The sequence below is a fragment of the Bos javanicus genome, chromosome 24 (genome assembly GCF_032452875.1).
Source record: "Bos javanicus breed banteng chromosome 24, ARS-OSU_banteng_1.0, whole genome shotgun sequence".
Lineage (NCBI taxonomy): Eukaryota > Metazoa > Chordata > Mammalia > Artiodactyla > Bovidae > Bos > Bos javanicus.
Window position 1 is genome coordinate 25330951 of NC_083891.1, and position 18696 is coordinate 25349646.

The 18696-nt window shown below is 35.9% G+C and overlaps 2 protein-coding genes across 4 annotated transcripts in view; one reads left to right on the forward strand and one right to left on the reverse strand.

Moving 5' to 3' along the window:
• The window catches only part of TRAPPC8 (trafficking protein particle complex subunit 8), an 82601-nt gene that overhangs the window by 23344 nt on the left and 40561 nt on the right, over positions 1-18696 (forward strand). For 2 of the 3 annotated variants that reach the window (XM_061399664.1, XM_061399666.1), the window contains 5 exons: positions 565-821; positions 1434-1549; positions 2388-2538; positions 7495-7595; positions 13742-13847. In XM_061399664.1, the coding sequence (XP_061255648.1) occupies positions 565-821; positions 1434-1549; positions 2388-2538; positions 7495-7595; positions 13742-13847 (731 nt within the window). The remainder of the gene's footprint in view (positions 1-564; positions 822-1433; positions 1550-2387; positions 2539-7494; positions 7596-13741; positions 13848-18696) is intronic. The other variant, XM_061399665.1, reaches the window with a different exon arrangement.
• Positions 3658-6822, reverse strand: LOC133237857 (small ubiquitin-related modifier 2-like). The gene is made up of 2 exons (XM_061400484.1): positions 6771-6822; positions 3658-4077 (listed from the first exon to the last, which is right to left on the reverse strand). Exons 1-2 carry the CDS (start codon positions 6820-6822, stop codon positions 3800-3802), a joined length of 330 nt encoding a protein of 109 aa, XP_061256468.1. The 3' UTR covers positions 3658-3799.

Here is an 18696-nt window from a genome sequence, read left to right on the forward strand (position 1 = left end):
TAGTGAAAAGAGGTAATGGTCAGATTACCTTTTCCTTTGAAGATTTTTATTGAGTTATTTTAGTTTGATGTTTTTTGATATTTAAAAATTTGCTTTATAAGAGTAATAAGTCAAACTTCATAAAATTTTTTTTGGTACAGAGCAAGGGACAGTATGATATGTAGCATTAATTATTCCCCTGTTCACGTAATTTTGAGTTTTTGTATTTTAAATTATAGTTTGGATAGTGACAGCTTTAAAATTTTTTGTTATAATTTTTCTCATTGGTTAGTTGTGCTATTTAAAAATAATTTTTGTATTTTAACACTGTTTTCTTCATTTATTTACATGAATTAAAAATTTTCTATTTTTAATATTTCTATTTTTTTTACATGAATTTAAAATTTTCTACATGTAATTAACCCAAGTCCTGATTTTAGGGGGAAACTTGAATGCCGTTGTCTTAGACTTCTAAGACATACAGTAAGAGAAAGGGTTCCAATACTGTTTCTTTTCTTTAGCAGTATGGTAGTAATGCTGCAATTTTCTGTTGATTTCTGAGTAAAAGAAAGATTTGTTTTTCAGTAGATGGCTTACCAAATAACTTTAGAGCTCATCCACTTCAGTTGGACCCCTCCAGTGACTCTTCTAACAGCATTGATGGCCCAGATCATGTAAAATCCACTTCATTACATGAAACAAAGAAAGCAAATGCTGGAATTATTCATGGTGCATGTTTAACCCTTACTGATCATGATAGAATTCGACAGTTTATACAAGAGTTCACATTTCGGGGCCTTTTGCCACATATAGAGAAAACAATTCGGCAATTAAATGATCAGGTAAGATTTAATTATTTGCATTAGTATTTTTTAAAATTTCAGGAAATAGTAAACTTGGGAATATAGTAGTATAAGTTAAAGAGTTTATGTTTTTATTGTCAAAATAGTCCAGTATTAGAATTTATTAACTTATTATCAGTGATGAAATTCTAGTAAATCCTGCTGCTGCTGCTAAGTTGCTTCAGTCGTGTCCGACTCTGTGTGACCCCATAGACGGCAGCCCACCAGGCTCCCCGTCCCTGGGATTCTTCAGGCAAGAATACTGGAGTGGGTTGCCATTTCCTTCTCCAGTGAATGAAAGTGAAAAGTGAAATTGAAGTCGCTCAGTTGTGTCCGACTCTTAGTGACCCCATGGACTGCGGCCCACCAGGGTCCTCCGTCCATGGGATTTTCCAGGCAAGAGTACTGGAGTGGGGTGCCATTGCCTTCTCCGAGTAAATCCTAGAACAGGCTTATTTATTTTTACTAGGGATTTTGGATAATTTTCTTTAAATCATTGTTACTAAAGTGCACATTTGCTTACTCTTAAAACTTTTTAGTTATTTAGAATTTTTTTTTTCTATGTAAAGAAAACTAAACTCATGTTTGTCAACATTTCATTTGTTTTCTTAGCTAATATCAAGAAAAGGTTTGAGTCGATCTCTATTTTCTGCAACTAAAAAATGGTTTAGTGGCAGTAAAGTTCCAGAAAAGAGTGTTAATGAGCTAAAAAATACATCTGGATTGCTGTGAGTAAAATATTACTGTTTTTAGTTTTCCTGTATTTAACTCTGATTAGTGTTTAATGATGTTCTGCAAAAAATGACTGTATCTCTAGTTTCTTAGTTTCAATTTGGTCAAAACTCCAGTAGAGGTATGGGGAGGGAGGAGGGAGGAGGGTTCAGGATGGGGAACACATGTATACCTGTGGTGGATTCATTTTGATATTTGGCAAAACTAATACAATTATGTAAAGTTTAAAAATTAAATAAAAATTAAAAAAAAAAAAACTCCAGTAGATAAGAATAGCGACCATAAAAAAGTTATATTAAATTAAAAAAAAAACTATAAGTAATTTGATATCTAAAAATAAACAAGATCACAGGAAGGTCACATTATTGGGTCTGTTTTCCTTAAAAAGATAAGAGTTGGATTAGGTATTCATTGATAACTCTTCTTTATTAAAGTACTGAGGTCTGGTAATTCTAAGACATAGCATGTATTTAGAAATTTTGTCTAAAATCTGGTTTTAAGGGAAAATAAAATTCATTTTAGATTTTTTTTTGACTGTACATAAAGGTGAATCACTTGGAATTGATCATTTGCTTCCTAATTTGACCATAGAGAAAGTGCTTGCCTTCTGCTGAGAAGTTCTCAATATAAAGATATAAATTATATAGATACAGATGTAACAATCTGTTTCCAAATATCTTTGAGAAATTCTACCTCCTTGGAGGTAGGATTTTTATAAGACAGGATCAGGTTTTCGTATGTTTTGGACAGTTGGGCATCTTTTTGACATTTTGTAATATTTAATGGCTTAGAGGTCATAGCTTCTGAATTCCTCTTTTTATTTTGTATCTGCAGGTATCCACCAGAAGCGCCAGAGCTTCAGATCAGGAAAATGGCTGACCTGTGCTTTTTGGTGCAGCACTATGATTTGGCGTACAGTTGCTATCATACTGCAAAGAAAGATTTTCTTAATGATCAAGCAATGCTTTATGCAGCTGGTGCCTTGGTTGGTATTCTGTAGTACTATAATTTCTTGTTCCTGCTACCATGAATGACTTTCTTTATGAAATGGCAAGCAGAATTTTCCCTAGGGATAAAGTTGTACTCAAAGAGCATATAATGCTTTATAGATTTTGAATTAATTGGTGATAACTTGATGGATTTCTGTTAAATTAGTATCTTCAAACATGGTCATACATGAGGGTTTCTTAGATTTGATTAATACTTTGTATTTAATTTGAATTATAGTTTGTACTGTATTCCCAGTATAAGAACTTCTCTTTTATAGAGGGTTCTTTTTTATGTCTTGAAAAATGTTTTTAAATTGTTCGAAATGTTTTTTTCTGATCTAAGACTGTTTGTTGGTTAAGAACATGTACTTTGGTGTGCGACAAACTTTCATCTTAGGCAAGTTACTGAACATCTCTAAGCCTTAGTTTTCTCATCTGCAGAATGGGAATCCTAAATGTGGTTAGATGAGATACAAAGTTTGTAAAGTACCTGGCACACTACCTAGGCTGTCAGTAGGCATTGGCAATGTTAGTTTTGTAATTGATATAAAACCTAGGTGTTTCAGAAAGAATTTTCCGTGTTGCCTTATAAACTTCTACTGTATTTGAAAAGTTGTCATAAATATGTTTGTAATGTACTTTCTGTGCTTAGAAAAGAGTAAACTAGCATTGTTACTTTCTACATAGTCTATTTATTTAAATAGCAGGACACATGACTTAAAGGGAAACTAGGATTCATTTCTTTTAGGGTAATTTTTCCCACATAAGGACAGATTGCCCTGCATGTAACAGCTACATACAGAAAAGTTATAAAATTGTTCTTGGTTTTAAATGATTAATGAAAAACATTAAAATTTTCCAATTGGATAAGGTATGCAAGGATTTTTATGTTCTTTTTTTATTAGAACAAAGTGAGTTGCTGGAATATAAAAATAAGAGCTGAAAGAGCATGCCACTAATGGAGAAAAGGGAAAGGGATATTTTCAGAGAACCAGTATTTTTCTCCATCTCATCTCCATTCGATGTTGAACAAAGCGTACCATTGGCCATTTGGTTTAAAAAAAAATGCAGTGTGCTTGTGCACATACACCAGTTACTTTATGTTCAGTTAAAGAATGGGGAAGGGGAAAAGGAAAGAACAGAGAAACTGTACTGTAGTAGTCAGGATGTGGTGGAACCAAATTGCAGCTTTCTAACTGAAAATGTCTTCTTGGTCTGGAGGAACAGAATTCTGGAGTTAAGTAGCAGGTTCCGTTTTTAGTAGAAACCTCTTGTCTGCCACTGGAACACATCAGCTGTATCTTCAGCCTCCATTTCCAACTGTGCAGGTGTGTCTGTTTCATTGATTGGCATCCAGACAGATGGGAATCTGGTTTGCCTCGTTGACAAAGCCTGTTGTTCACAGTAGGCTTCCATTAGTTTACTACTGCGCCACAGAACCCTCTTCAAATGACTAGGATCATCATTCTCAGTCGTGACTCCTCCCTTGGGCTTTTCATTGGCTATGGCATGTGCAGGAATCTCCTCAGCTGTTGCTTCAAAAAAGAGGTATCAGGTCCACACCAAAGGGGCATATGAGCGAGTGGCAGAAGGAGGTGGCGGCAGTGGTGGCGGAGGCAGAGGGCACAGGTCATGTGCTCCCTTCCCCACTCTGCATGTCTTCTTAAAAACATGTAAGCTATAAACAACAGTGTGAAGAATAAAAATACATAAGAACTCTACTTCATTGATAATTACCATGTAGATAACCTGTTTAATAACTGCCATCTATTTTGCATTTGTTTTAATACTGTATGTATAAAAATAAGATGGTGTTATATAGTAGCCATCATGGTCAACAAAAGAGTCCGAAATGCAGTACTTGGATGCAATCTCAAAAACGATTGTATATATAAAAATAAGATAGTAATTATTGTATATATAAAGATATATATACAGTATTCTATGTTGATTATATATAAAGATATATATACAATATTCTATATTGTATATATAAAAATAAGATAGTAATTTTAAAAAGTAAAGCTAAAATAGCAAAAAGTCATCTAACTTTTAAAAATCCTTCAGGAACTGAAAATGTTGATGAATAAAAGTATTTGAAAAAGTATATGAATTGTTCTTGGCTAGACAGCCTCTGGTCTATGATTAACTAACATAAGCTAATAGAAAATCACAAAGACTTAAATATTATTTCATCAGTACTTTATAATGTAAGTTCATAATTACAAAATTATGCATAATGTGTCTGCAAATTGAACGTTTGGAAAAATGGCACAAAATTTGTATGATTTTATGGTATGTAAGCTTTTTCATTTCTGTCTACAATCTGACTAATACTGCATTTAAACCATTTAGATGGAGTCAAATTAGTGGCGTATTGGGCATATTAGTAGATGCATATGAAGGAAAAATAATTGAACACTGGAAAGTAAAGGCATAGCTACTATAACATATGCACACCTAAAAATCATTGTAGTCTATAATTACCCTAAAAATAATAAGCCTTAGAGAAAAATTGGTCTGGTAGAGTCCTCATAAAAACTATGTATCTTTGTAACCAGAGCATAAGGTGTTGTGTGAGGCAGCTTAGCATGGTGGAGGTTATCCCAAGAAATAAAAAAAGTATGCAAAACCAGTTTGTGAACCCTGGGGTAGAGAAAAGAACTCGTAACCAGTGGAATTGTTGTGAAGGTAAGCAGGGAAAGAACTGCAGCCTGCCTTGAGCAAGAGCTGTGCAAGGCTGGGAGTATACCTCTCTAGAGAGACACCCCCGGCCCCCCAGTCACACGCACACAGACAGAGTAGGCATTCATTTTTTATTTTCTTAAAGCATAGATTACAAAAGCTCCTGCTTGGGCAACAGCTAAGTTCGGAGCTTTTTCCTTTCTTGCTGAAGGTTATAATTCTGTATTTGTTATTTTTGATCCCCTTGTCTAAGCAAAACTATTTTTGAATGAATAAAAATTGTTTGTACTGATACCACCTTCCTATATACCATTCGCATAGTAGATAATTGATCACAGACTATACTGCCTGCCATTTTTGATGAAAATTAAGATACTTAATTATTTTAACTATAAAGTTAAAAGGTACATCACAGAAAACCAAAAAAAAATTTTTGGAGAAATACAGTTTATGTTGTAGTTTAATTTGTCATAACTAGCTGAAGGTTAAGTAGGTCACTCCAGTTCTTGACGAAAGTCTTTGTAAAATGTGTTAACCCGTTACTGTATACTGTAAGAAATGATTTAATGGTTGATTATTGAAGATCATGCAGTTACTTGGGGTGATCATTCTGAATGTTCTCATTGTATCTTTAGAAATTGTTAGCTTGTATGTATATTGATTTGTGATTTCTTGTAGAATTAAATTAGAAAGTGACTTAGAATTCAAAGCCTGTTTTTCTTACAGGATTTTTTCCTTAGTATACTTTTATTGATGTGTGTGTGTGTGTGTGTGTGTGTGTGTGTGTGTGTAGTATATATAGTGCATATGTAGCAAATATAATGTATTTTTATATAGTGTTATATATGGGGCTTCCCTGGTGGCTCAGATGGTTAAGAATCTGCCTGCAGTGCAGGAGATGTGGGTTCAAGGTTGGGAAGATCCCCTAGAGAAGGGAATGGCTACCCACTCCAGTATTCTTGCCTCAAGAATTCCATGGACAGAGAAGTCTGGTGGGCTACAGTCCATGGGATCTCAAAAAGTCAGGCATGACTGAGTGACCAACATTTCCACTTTCATGCTACATATGTAATGTATTTTAGTTTTTTTGTGTAATATAGAATCCTGTGTGTATTCATTATATTTATTAATCAAAATATAAGCTAGTTAAGAAAACATGATGTTTCAGAGCCGTAGAAAATTTTGTCACATGGAGATCACATATTTTCGTTCAGTTTCTTCAATAAATTTTTGCGTTGGATGCTGAGGATACAGATATTCTGAAATAGGCAGGGTTCATACTGTCATGGAACTTAAATAGTCTATCGGGTTAAAGGCTTTAAACATATCCCAGTTTTTACATAAATTATTTTTGTGTTTTTTCCTCTATTTTAAAAACTGTTGCAGTAAAGTGTTTATTCATCCTAAAAGTAGGTTGGCATTAGCAAATTTCCCTCCGATTTATGGAAGTTTCATTTATTTCTAGTTAAATTTTTATTAAAAGTTGGTCTATATGAGACTACAAGTATGAATGTAATACAGTATTTTACTAAGAATCCAAAACCTTCATTTTTATCTTCATTTCTTTTCTCTTTTTTGGCTTCACAGTGAGGCATGCAGGATCCTAGTTCCCCACTAGGGATGGAACCCGTGCCTCCCTGCATTGGACTGCCAGGGAAGCCCCTTATCTTCATTTTTAAATCCTTTAGCACCATTGTGTATTATTTGAATTATTAACAATGGAATGGGTCTTTGAAGTAAGAAGTCCTAAAAAGCTGACAGATTGGTTTCAGAAATGGTTTTTGTGCCTTCTGATACAGCATATGAACCATAGAGTTTGTAAGAGGTGAAAGGTATATAGTACAAGTTGTTATGAGCTCTGTTTTCAAATATTGAAGCCAATAAATTGGAAACAGATGCACTCTGTTTCTCTCTCTATGGTTCTATCATTGGTCTGTTCTCTAGTCTCTAAGGAATAGGCAGTAACGAGGAGGTGGCAGCAGAAATCTTACTTGATAGTTACAGACCATGACCAAAAGTGTTTACTAGGTCTTCTTGAAAAACACTCATTTAAATAGTGAGTGACAGACTTTGGAATGTGATTGGAGAACTTTAAAACTGAAAGCATATAAACGTAATTATTTCCAAGTCTGCATTAGGCTATCGAATTTATATATATGGCTACATAAAAAAATTCAGTGAACTGCATTCCAGTTTTTAGACTCTGAATGCTAAACTGACGGCAAGAACTTTCTCGTTTTGAAATACTGTGATGTCTTTCCCTCTAGGAAATGGCAGCTGTGTCAGCTTTTCTTCAGCCAGGAGCACCCAGGCCATACCCTGCACATTATATGGATACAGCAATTCAGACATATAGGGATATCTGCAAGTAGGTGACTAGAATATTTATGTTCTATCCCTTTAGAGATAAACTTGACATTTATATTGTAATTAGATATAAGTGGTTCTTTGTTTTTTTATGTTTTAATCTTAAGCTCCCAAATCAAGTTAATATATAGATGAGGTGATCATTTAAAACCAGTGTTTTACTACATTTTCCTTTCCTGGAAAGATGTACAGTTAGGAATTAGTTATATGTAATGTTGAACTTACTTGTTTCATTGAGGGAGATTTGTGTTTTGAGAACATTTTTAACTTTAATTACTGTTAAGCCAGGAATTGGCTAGTTTGAACTTTTCCTTGTTAAATAGGCAAATACAGAGAGGTAGATAATGGTCTCGGGAAGAAAATGAGAAACGTTTTGTACATGTAGTGAGTTCTGTTGAAACTCCATGGAAGTTAGAACTCACCACCTGTAAAGGAGACTATGAAAGTTGGTCCAGAGCAGGTTTTATGGTATGTTTGAGGAATAGACCTTGAAAGAAACGTGGTTGGGATTTGAGAACCATAAAGCCATTTCAGGAATTTTGGTTGGCAGGAACAATATTTTGGATGTAACATTACTGGAGAAAAGGAAGAGAGCCTGGGCTAGATTAGAGGGTTTTGTGTATATGAAAAGGTGTTTTGAGAGAAATCAGTGTGGGAGAACATTAACTCTCATTTATTACTATTTTTAAGCTGTGGTTAAGATTTATGTTTAATAAATGGGGAGTTACTGAATATTTGAGTAGAGCTTTGACATGGTTATTTTTCAGAAAGATTAATACTAGCCTTTTCTATGTAGAATGGAAAAATTAAAAGATGGGGACACAAAGGTAGCTTTGTCTGCTATAGTGTTGAAGTAGTAGTCATAATAATGTGTTTAGAATACAGCACTAGTAATAAAGATTAACACTGATTTAGCACTCAGCGTTTACCACTGTGCCAAAGTAATTTATATGCTCATTTAATCTTTACAACAAACGTATGAAACGGTGGATACTATTATTACTGCATTCTACCCACAAGGAGATTGAAACAAAAGAGTTTAACTTGCTGGAATGGGTGAATTTAACTCAGATGACCATTATGTCTACCACTGTGGGCAATAATCCCTTCGAAGAAATGGAGTAAATTTCATAGTCAGCAGAAGAGTCTGAAATGCAGTATTTGGATGCAATCTCAAAAACGACAGAATGATCTGTTTGTTTCCAAGGCAAACCGTGCAATATCACGGTAATCCAAGTCTATGCCCCAACCAGTAATGCTGAAGAAGCTGAAGTTGAACGGTTCTGTGAAGATCTACAAGACCTTCTAGAACTAACACCCAAAGAAAGATGTCCTTTTCATTATAGGGGACTGGAATGCAAAAGTAGGAAGTCAAGAAACACCTGGAGTAACAGGCAAATTTGACCTTGGAGTACAGAATGAAGCAGGGCAAAGGCTAATAGAGTTCTGCCAAGTGAACACACTGGTCATAGCAAACACCCTCTTCCAACAACACAAGAGAAGACTCTACACATGGACATCACCAGATGGTCAACACCGAAATCAGATTGATTATATTCTTTGCAGCCAAAGATGGAGAAGCTTTGGGCAGTCAGCACAAACAAGACCAGGAGCTGACTGTGGCTCAGATCATGAACTCCTTATTGCCAAATTCAGACTTAAATTGAAGAAAGTAGGGAGAACCACTAGGCTATTCAGTTATGACCTAAATAAAATCCCTTATGATTATACAGTGGAAGTGAGAAATAGATTCAAAGGATTAGATCTGATAGAGTGCCTAAGGAACTATGGATGGAGGTTCGTGACATTGTACAGGAGACAGGGATCAAGACCATCTCCAACAAAAAGAAATGCAAAAAAAGCCAAATAGTTGTCTGACGAGGCCTTAAAAACAGCTGTGAAAAGAAGAGAAGCGAAAAGCAAAGGAAAAAAGGAAAGATATACCCACTTGAATGTAGAGTTCCAAAGAATAGCAAGGAGAGATAAGAAAGCCTTCCTAAGTGATCAGTGCAAAGAAATAGAGGAAAACAACAGAATGGGAAAGACTAGAGATCTCTTCAAGAAAATTAGAGATACCAAGGGAACATTTCATGCAAACATGAGCTCAATAAAGGACAGAAATGGTATGCACCTAAGAGAAGCAGGAGATATTAAGAAGAGGTGGCAAGAATACACAGAAGAACTATACAAAAAAGATCTTCATGCCCCAGATAATCACGATGGTATGATCACTCACCTAGATCCAGACATCCTGGAATGTGAAGTCAAGTGGGCCTTAGGAAGAAACACTATGAACAAAGCTAGTGGAGGTGATGGAATTCCAGTTGAGTTATTTCAAATCCTAAAAGATGATGCTGTGTAAGTGCTGCACTCAATATGCCAGCAAATTTGGAAAACTCAGCAGTGGCCACAGGACTGGAAAAGGTCACTTTTCATTCCATTCCCAAAGAATGCTCAAACTATCACACAGTTGCACTCATCTCACATGCTAGTAAAGTATTGCCCAAAATTCTCCAGGCTTCAACAGTATGTGGACCATGAACTTCCAGATGTTCGAGCTGGTTTTAGAAAAGGCAGAGGAACCAGAGATCAAATTGCCAACATCCATTGGATTATTGAAATTGCACAAGAGAGTTCCAGAAGAACATCTGCTTTATAGACTATTCCAAAGCTTTTGACTGCGTGAATCACCACAAACTTTGGAAAATTCTTCAAAAGGTGGGAATACCAGACCACTTGATCTGCCTCTTGAGAAATCTGTATGCAGGTCAGGAAGCAGCAGTTAGAACTGGACATGGAACAACAGACTGGTTCCAAATTGGGAAAGGAGTACATCAAGGCTGTATATTGTCACCCTGCTTATTTAACTTATATGCAGAGTAAATGATGAGAAACGCTGGGCTGGATGAAGCGCAGGCTGGAATCAAGATTGCCGGGAGAAATATCAATAACTTCAGATATGCAATTGACCCCACCCTTATGGCAGAAAGCAAAGAAGAACTTAAGAGCCTTTTGATGAAAGAGGAGAGTGAAAAAGTTGGCTTAGAGCTCAACATTCAGAAAACGAAGATCATGGCATCTGGTCCCATCACTTCATGGGAAATAGATGGGGAAACAGTGGAAACAATGAGAGTCTTTATTTTGGGGGGCTCCAAAATCACTGCAGATGGTGACTGCAGCCATGAAATTAAAAGACACTTGCTCCTTGGAAGAAAAGTTATGAGCAACCTAGACAGTATATTCAAAAGCAGAGACATTACTTTGCCAACAAAGGTCTGTGGAGTCAAGGCTGTGGTTTTTCCAGTAGTCATGTATGGATGTGGAAAATGCAGTGGAGACCCACTCCAGTACTCTTGCCTGGAAAATCCCATGGAAGGAGGAGCCTGGTAGACTGGAGTCCATGGGGTCACTAAGAGTCAGACACAACTGAGCGACTTCACTTTCACTTTCATGCATTAGAGAAGGAAAATGGCAACCCACTCCAGAGTTCTTGCCTGGAGAATCCCAGGGACTGGGGAGCCTGGTGGGCTGCTGTCTATGGGGTCGCACAGAGTCGGACATAACTGAAATGACTTAGCAGCAGCAGCAGCATGTATGGATATGAAGAGTTGGACTATAAAGAAAGCTGAGCACCAAAGAATTGATGTTTTTGAACTGTGGTGTTGGAGAAGACTCTTGAGAGTCCCTTGGACTGCAAGGAGATCCAACCAGTCAATCCTAAAGGAAATCAGTCCTGAATGTTCATTGGAAGGACTGATGCTGACGCTGAAACTCCAGTACTTTGGCCACCTGGTGTGAAGAACTGACTCATTTGAAAAGACCCTGATGCTGGGAAAGATTGAAGGTGGGGGGAGAAGGGGACGACAGAGGATGAGATGGTTGGATGGCATCATTGACTCAATGAACGTAAGTTTGAATACGCTCTGGGAGTTGGTGATGGACAGGGAGGCCTGGCATGCTGCAGTCCATGGGGTCACAAAGAGTCAGAGACGACTGAGCAACTGAACTGAAGGGGATGCAGTTGATAAATGGTTGAGCCAGTATCAAACCCTGCCCTTTTTATAATTGTTTGAGAATATATTGGAAGTTTCTGGCAGAAGAAACAGCCTTCTGTCAAAGAGGAACCTTTGAAGAATTCTGAAAAAGAGTTTCAGAATGTAGAAGAACTGTGAGAGGGAGGCAGTAAGGAAGCCTGAAGTCCTTTAAAGTCCTTTCTCCACAAAGGGCTCAAGTTCTCATGAAGTCCTGTAAAGTCCTTTCTCTGAGAAGAATTATTCATGAAGCCCAGAGCTTTTGGCGAGATTCATGTGGAATGATGCAAGACAAAAGTGAAAATATCCATTGACCCAGATAGCTATATGACAATCTGGTTTTGTCCTCCTGTTCACAACAGATTGTATGCTTTTTCTAAATACAGACTTAACTAAATACACATTTACTGTATAATCCTCCTTCTAAGTTACCATGATTGGTAAGGTTTATCATAAATGTAATAGATATCTGGGGATAAATTAGAAACACTACATTAGTTATGCATAGCAATTTTAAGAATCTCCCAGATCTGAGAAATATTAAAATATAAATAAATTTTCTTAAAATACAGTATACTTTAGCAGTGCCCTTAGAATGCCACGTCCCACTTTTTAACTGATGCAGTCCTATTTATCTGGATAAATTTCTTATGAAGCTTTCCCTTCCCTCCTTTATCTCTCATATCATAATAAAAATTAGTTGTACTCTATTCATCATTATCTGTTTTATGTCAGTTTTTGCTTTTAGATAGGGATTTTGTTTTAGAAACGCTTGTATCTGTAGCACTTTCACTGCTTGACACAATGAGTTTAAAATGTTGCTTAAAGAAACAATAAAGTCCTAGACTTGTGGTAGGCTTGTGACTTCATAACTGATCATATGGGGGAATTTGTGAAGACAAAAATAAAACAATTGCGTTAGATTTACAAAGTTTACTAAAGATTCTTTAAGAACTGAGCATTTTGAGCGTGTTGTAGTATATGTAAGTTGTTGTTTAGTTGCTAAGTCATGTCCGACTCTTTGTGACCCCGTGGACTGTAGCCCACCAGGCACCTCTGTCCATGGGATTTCCCGGGAAAGAATACTTGAGTGGGTTGCCATTTCTTTCTCCAGGGGATCTTCCCAGCCCAGGGATCAAACCCATGTCTCCTGTATTGGCGGGCGGATTCTTTACCACTGAGCCACCTGGGGAGCCCAAAACATTCTCAGATAGTCATAAATACCAACCCTCTAAGAAATATCATGGTTTGTAGAAAGTTTATCACAGATCACTACAGTAATTTTGGAAGCAATGAATTGTATTTTAAAAGTATAACTTCAGAATGGCCTTCAAGTTAGTGATCTTTGGTTGTAATTTTAAGGTCAAGTGGTATTTTCATATAAGGATTAGAATGTAAAATGAGAAGAACTTTGCTGCTTCAGTTGACCCTTGATCAAAATGGGTTTGAACTCTGCGGGTCCAACTTATACGTGTATTTTTTCACAAAATATGTACTACAGTACTACACAATCCTAGGTTGGTTGAATCCATGGATATGTAACTTTGGGTACTGAGGGCCAACCGCATATTTTTGACTACACTGGGCGGTCAGCAGCCCCACCCCCTGACTTGTTCTAGGGTCAGCTGTATTTCTGAACAAAAGGATTCCATCTTGAAATTTCTCAGTTTTCATTTATTTTTATTCAAGAATAAATAATCCAATTCTAGATTTTTGATGGTAGAAGTCCATGAGAAAAATCAGCTGATTTAATATTTTCAAAAAGAAGATTTTGGTCAGAAACAGCTAGACAGCACTAGCTCCTCAATATCTCCAGTAGTACTACCACAAAGAAAATGTCTCATTATTCCTGAAAGTAGTCAGTAAAATGAAATACACATAACCAGAGTTTACAGTAAGGAAAGAAGAGAAATCTGGGTGAAATGTGTACCTTCCTTTATGTCTGAAAGCAGGTTTTGTTTACTAACTGCTGGTTCTGGTTATGTTCTAGCATATATATGATATATGATACAGATTTCTTTTAGAATTGGAAGTTTTTGTTGAACTCATGGTTACTGTGATGTACTACAATATTATTATAGTGCTAATTATATTTTTCTTGACTATTTTTCTTTAGGAATATGGTATTGGCTGAAAGATGTGTATTGCTTAGTGCTGAAATCTTAAAAAGCCAAGGCAAATATTCAGAGGCTGCAGCTCTCCTAATACGGTTGACCAGTGAGGTACTAAAACTGTGTAGTACTTGTTTTAATTAGTATTGCTTCATATTTTTTAAAAAGTATTTTCTTTCTTCTTGAGAAGGGTATGCAGAATGAAATGAAAGGGGGATCTCTTTTTTGGAATTTATAACCTGGCTACTTTAGTAATTTGTAGAATTAATTTTAAATGCAATGTTTTGTAAACAGGATTTATTTTATTTATACATTTTAAGTCTACATGATTATTAACCACAACCATGCATTGTATGTCTTCTGTGAATTAGGTTTTGCTTATGGATAACAGTATTTAAAGCAACATGCATATACATCATTCCTGATGTAAAAATCAACACTTAAAAATATTCGGGAATTTTTAATTTTGTTTTTATTCATATGAACTTGCTAAATCATCCTAAACATTTTAAAAATTCTATATTATGAATATTTCAGAAGGATGAAAAACCTGCTTATAGCTGCTATTTCAGGTTTCCAACAATATTAAGTTGCATTGACTATAGGCTTGTAAAGAATGGCAGTAGTATGATTAAAGACATGTTTTTTTAGATGAGTGCTCAAGAACAGAAAAAACAAACACCTTTGTTTGCCCCTTAAATATTAACTTAACCTAGGGTTTTAACCCTTGGACCATTGTGCCTTTTTACTTTTTTGTCATCTGTTTACAGTTATGATTTTCAGTCTCAAATCTCTGCAGCCCTGGAGCTTTAGATTTGATTGGCCTGGAACTTTAGATTTGAATGACCAACTGTCTTTTAGACTCACCTATTCAAGTGTTTCCAGTGCACCTTTGAGTCTACATATCAATAACTAAACTTAATACTTTGTAGATCATGATCTTAAATTACAGCCACCCAGCTCCTAATTTGCTCAAGGCAGAAACTATTTGAGATGCTCCTATAGTGTTCTATACTGTTAGTGACACAGGATATTTTAACTTCTTAAATATGTGTTCTTGTTATAACTTCAAATATTTCACTTATCTTTCTCTTTTTAAAATCCCTCCTACTACTACCCTGGTTCATGTCCTTAATGTCCTTCTCCTGGACTTTGTCCCATTTCATCTTTTCTTCACCTCAGTTCAGTGGTTCCGCTCTCAGTCAGATCCTTCAGACAGTACCCAGGTTTCTTCAGTGTATCTGTCCTGCCCTCTTACATGCTGTGAGACCACCATAGCATATACTGAAAATTTATGTTTAAGCTGTTAGCTTCTTGGAGATAGGAAACTGTTGCTTTCAACTTTGTTTTTCCCTAGTGCCTAACACTGGGCTTGACACATAGTATATGATTTACAGATGTTTGTTGAGCTGAACCATTAATTATTCTATAAAGGTTTCTTAGGATACTACTAAGTAGGCTAAGGGATGATATTAAAAATATTTTATAATTGATACTATGTGGACACTGACCAATACAAACAGTTGTCAGACATTAACCTGTTTGGTAGAGCTGAGTGTGTTGAGTGTGTTGATGTTCTGTCTTTTAATAAATACTCTTAACTTAGGTTTGAATATGTTGGCCATGTTTTTCAGCCTAGGAATTATCAGTAACTGTAAAAGGAGTTTATGGTTTAGAAGCTTGGAATAAAATTTCTTTTATTAGAGCAGATTCTTGTGTCTCATTGTAACATTATTTTCTTTCACTGTTTTTTCTTTCCAACTCTTTTTTAAACCCTTTTTCAAAGCTGGATGATTTATTTTGTCATAAAATTCTAGAAAATTTATTATTGTCTTTTACTGCTTTGGGGTGAAAGATGGGGGTGAATGTGTGTATTTCCCTGGAAGTTGTGATTTTTAGTGGCCTTTTCTACTGTGCTTTTCAGGTATTTCTTTGAAGTAACTTGAAAGTAGAGACTGCTAGGCATAATGTGTCTAAGATTATTAAATTTTAGCTAATAATTATATTTATTGTACTCTTGTTCACTGGAAAAGCTGTATAAAATGACAAGTGCATTTATCCTGAGGGTCGAGAACTGAGTCACATAGTCTTGACACTCAGGAATTGTTTTTCCTAGTGTTGTGTTAATACCATTATAGCACTTGACAGCTGTGAGGCCTGGATGAAGAGTTGAGCTTTGAGTTTGTTGTTTGCACTGTAAGTTTGTGGGCAAGTGGATCTTATTCTTGGGTCGTGCTCTGGGTTTTTCAGCATGGCAGAGCAAATGCAGCTTAATGATAAAACATGTCACATTTATCAGCATATAGGTAGTATGTCTAAATTTGGTGCTTTAAAGCATGATGCTTTCCCTCTACTTGTGTCTGTATTTCTGTGTTGAACATTTATTCTGGTCCTGTAATGCTTTTTGTGTGTTACTCCATTTAAATGCAAATAAATGAGCTTATTAGAGGTATGGTAATAGCAGCAGTTTTTTATTAGTTTCTCCAGCTTGGGAGGAACTGTTCTGTTCCTGTGGTACGTTGGTCAGCTGTTAGCACCTTTCCTATTAATTTCACAGTTATGCAAAGGAAAAAAATCTTAGTGCCATGCCATCTTTGAGATCTGATTCAGTGAAGTTTGTTGTCCTTATCAGCTGTGTTTTTATGGAAGTTTTTACTGAAGCCTCTACCCCAAATGATTTTATATCTGGTTGTGGGCAAAGTTCACAGACTGGAGTTCTTGCTGAAGTGGCACCATGGGTTTTTTCTTTTCTCAGCTCCTCATAGAGCATGCATGATGGCCTTGTCATAGCATGGTTGTGAATTGCCACTGAAGTAAAATTGTGTACTTCAAACATTCAAAGCCTCTGCTTTTTGGATAAAACTGTCCCTCTGTGACATTCTGCCATTTTTCTTCCATCAACACTGATGGTAGTTAGCATTCTTTTCGGGGCCATTTTTTGGTTTCAAAGCAATGTTTTCCTACTTTAGGTGTCTCTGTAAGACAGGAACTAAGCAAAAAACAAAGCTGCAGTGAGATATAAGTGCAGTGTTTAGCCCTGCAGATCAACTCTCAGCAGCTTTACTGAACGCAGGGGCACATTTTGCTTCAGCTAAGTTAATATATGCTGTGGACTTGCCATGTCTTTCTTGAATTGGTCAATCCAGTTAGAGACTGTTGAGGATTTACTGTCCTGGTTCTCAACTGATGTACAATCTTAATAGAATCATTACACACCACCAGAATTGTCTAGTGAATATTCCTTATTTTAATCAGAATGTCCAGGATTGCTGCCCACCAAGTTTTGCAGGATAATGAAGCTCTGTAGAGAATTAAGATGTTTTTATGTTCTGTGTGTGCATGTATGTGTGTGTGTATGGATGTGTGTGCATTGCTGGGAATAAACTTGAGAAATTTATTGGAGTTAAACTGACTCCATTGAGAAACCTAAATTAGTGGGAAATGTTAGATTAATCACTGAATGGTATTGTGACACCTGATTAACTGATTCCTATCTTACTCATTGCATAATATAATTATAGCTTGATTAAGCTAAAATATGAAAAAAACAAAACAACCTCAAAGAAAATACGGAGCTTCCCAGGTGGTGCAGTGGTAAAGAATCTGCCTGCCACTGTAGGAAATGCAAGAGACATGGGTTTGGTCCCTGGGTCAGGAGGATCCCTGGAGTAGGAAATGGCAACCATTCTTTGCTTGGAAAATTCCATGAACAGTGGAGCCTGGTGGGCTGCAGTCCATAGGGTCACAAAGAGTCGGACATGACTGAGTGACTGAACATCCACATGCACACACAGAGAAGAAAATATGGAAGAGCGTTTTTTTTTAATTTAGGAATGATAACATTCTTTCTTAGTTTGCAGTATTTTGAAGCCATGAAACTGAAAATAGTATGTTTGACTACTAAAGAATAGACTCTTTTATAGCAAAATTGGGAAATACTATTTGCAAATGTATGACAAAGGCTTAATATTGATTAAGTGTACAAAGGGTTCTTACAAACTAGATAATCACAAAAACCCATTCACACATGGGCTTAACGGGCAGTTTGCAGAAAAAGTACAAAGACTCTTAAACATATGGTAGATGAACAGCCTTACTATTAAAGAAGTCTAAGTTGAGGAACTAAGTATTATTTTTCTTTTATGAAAAAGGTCAAAAATCTTAAAATTTATTTTTGGCTGGGTAGAGTAGAAAATAAACTCTTACTCTCCAAGAGTTTTTTTTACTGATATGACCTTTTTTGTATCAATATACATTATATATTGATTGGAATTTGAAGTATATGCATAGCTTTCATTAACTCAGCACTTCTATTTCCAAACACTGTCTAATAAAAATATTTGTACAGTTATTAAAAATATTTTTAGAGATGTTTATGGAAGAGTTTTTTTTTGTAGTAGTAAAAATGTGTGGCAATATTGAATCAATCAAGTGGAGACTATATTAATAAATTATGCATTTATATAATAGAATACGGCATGGCTTTAAAAGAAATGAGAGATGTAGATGTTTTGGAAAGATGTCTGATACTAAGGTAAAAAGTGAGATAATACTCTGTGTAATACTATTTCTGTATAAGAAAAGCTGTGGCATTTAACATATAAGTACATACCTATTTAGAAAGAGAGAAGTGACACGGACCAGCGCCAGGTGGGTAATGGCAGTTATCCCGGAGTCAGATGAGGCATGAAGTGGGGAAGAAAGATACTTCCTTTTTTTCTTCAAACATTCATTCTTAAAGGGGAAAAAAAAAAAGAGGCCATATTTAATAATTTTTTAAGAAGAAAGCATTTTCCTAAAAAAAATAGAGAAGTAAGCGCCCTATCTTCCCCAAGTAATTCTGATGCCTTGGTTAACAACTGCTTGTTAACTATACATTCCTAATTTTCCTACTCACTAGCTTTTGGATCTAATTAACTAAGAAAATCATCTGATCATTTAGTTTTTGTTATGAGGGGGT

Coding starts and splice junctions, on each gene's coding strand:
- LOC133237857 (XM_061400484.1), bottom strand. CDS start 6,822: ATGCCTCACTGTGAAGCCAAAAAAGAGAAAAGAAATGAAGATAAAAAT. Junction 4,078..6,770: donor AAATGAAGATAAAAATGAAG/GTTTTGGATTCT, acceptor TCTTTTTTGAAG/CAACAGCTGAGGAGATTCCT.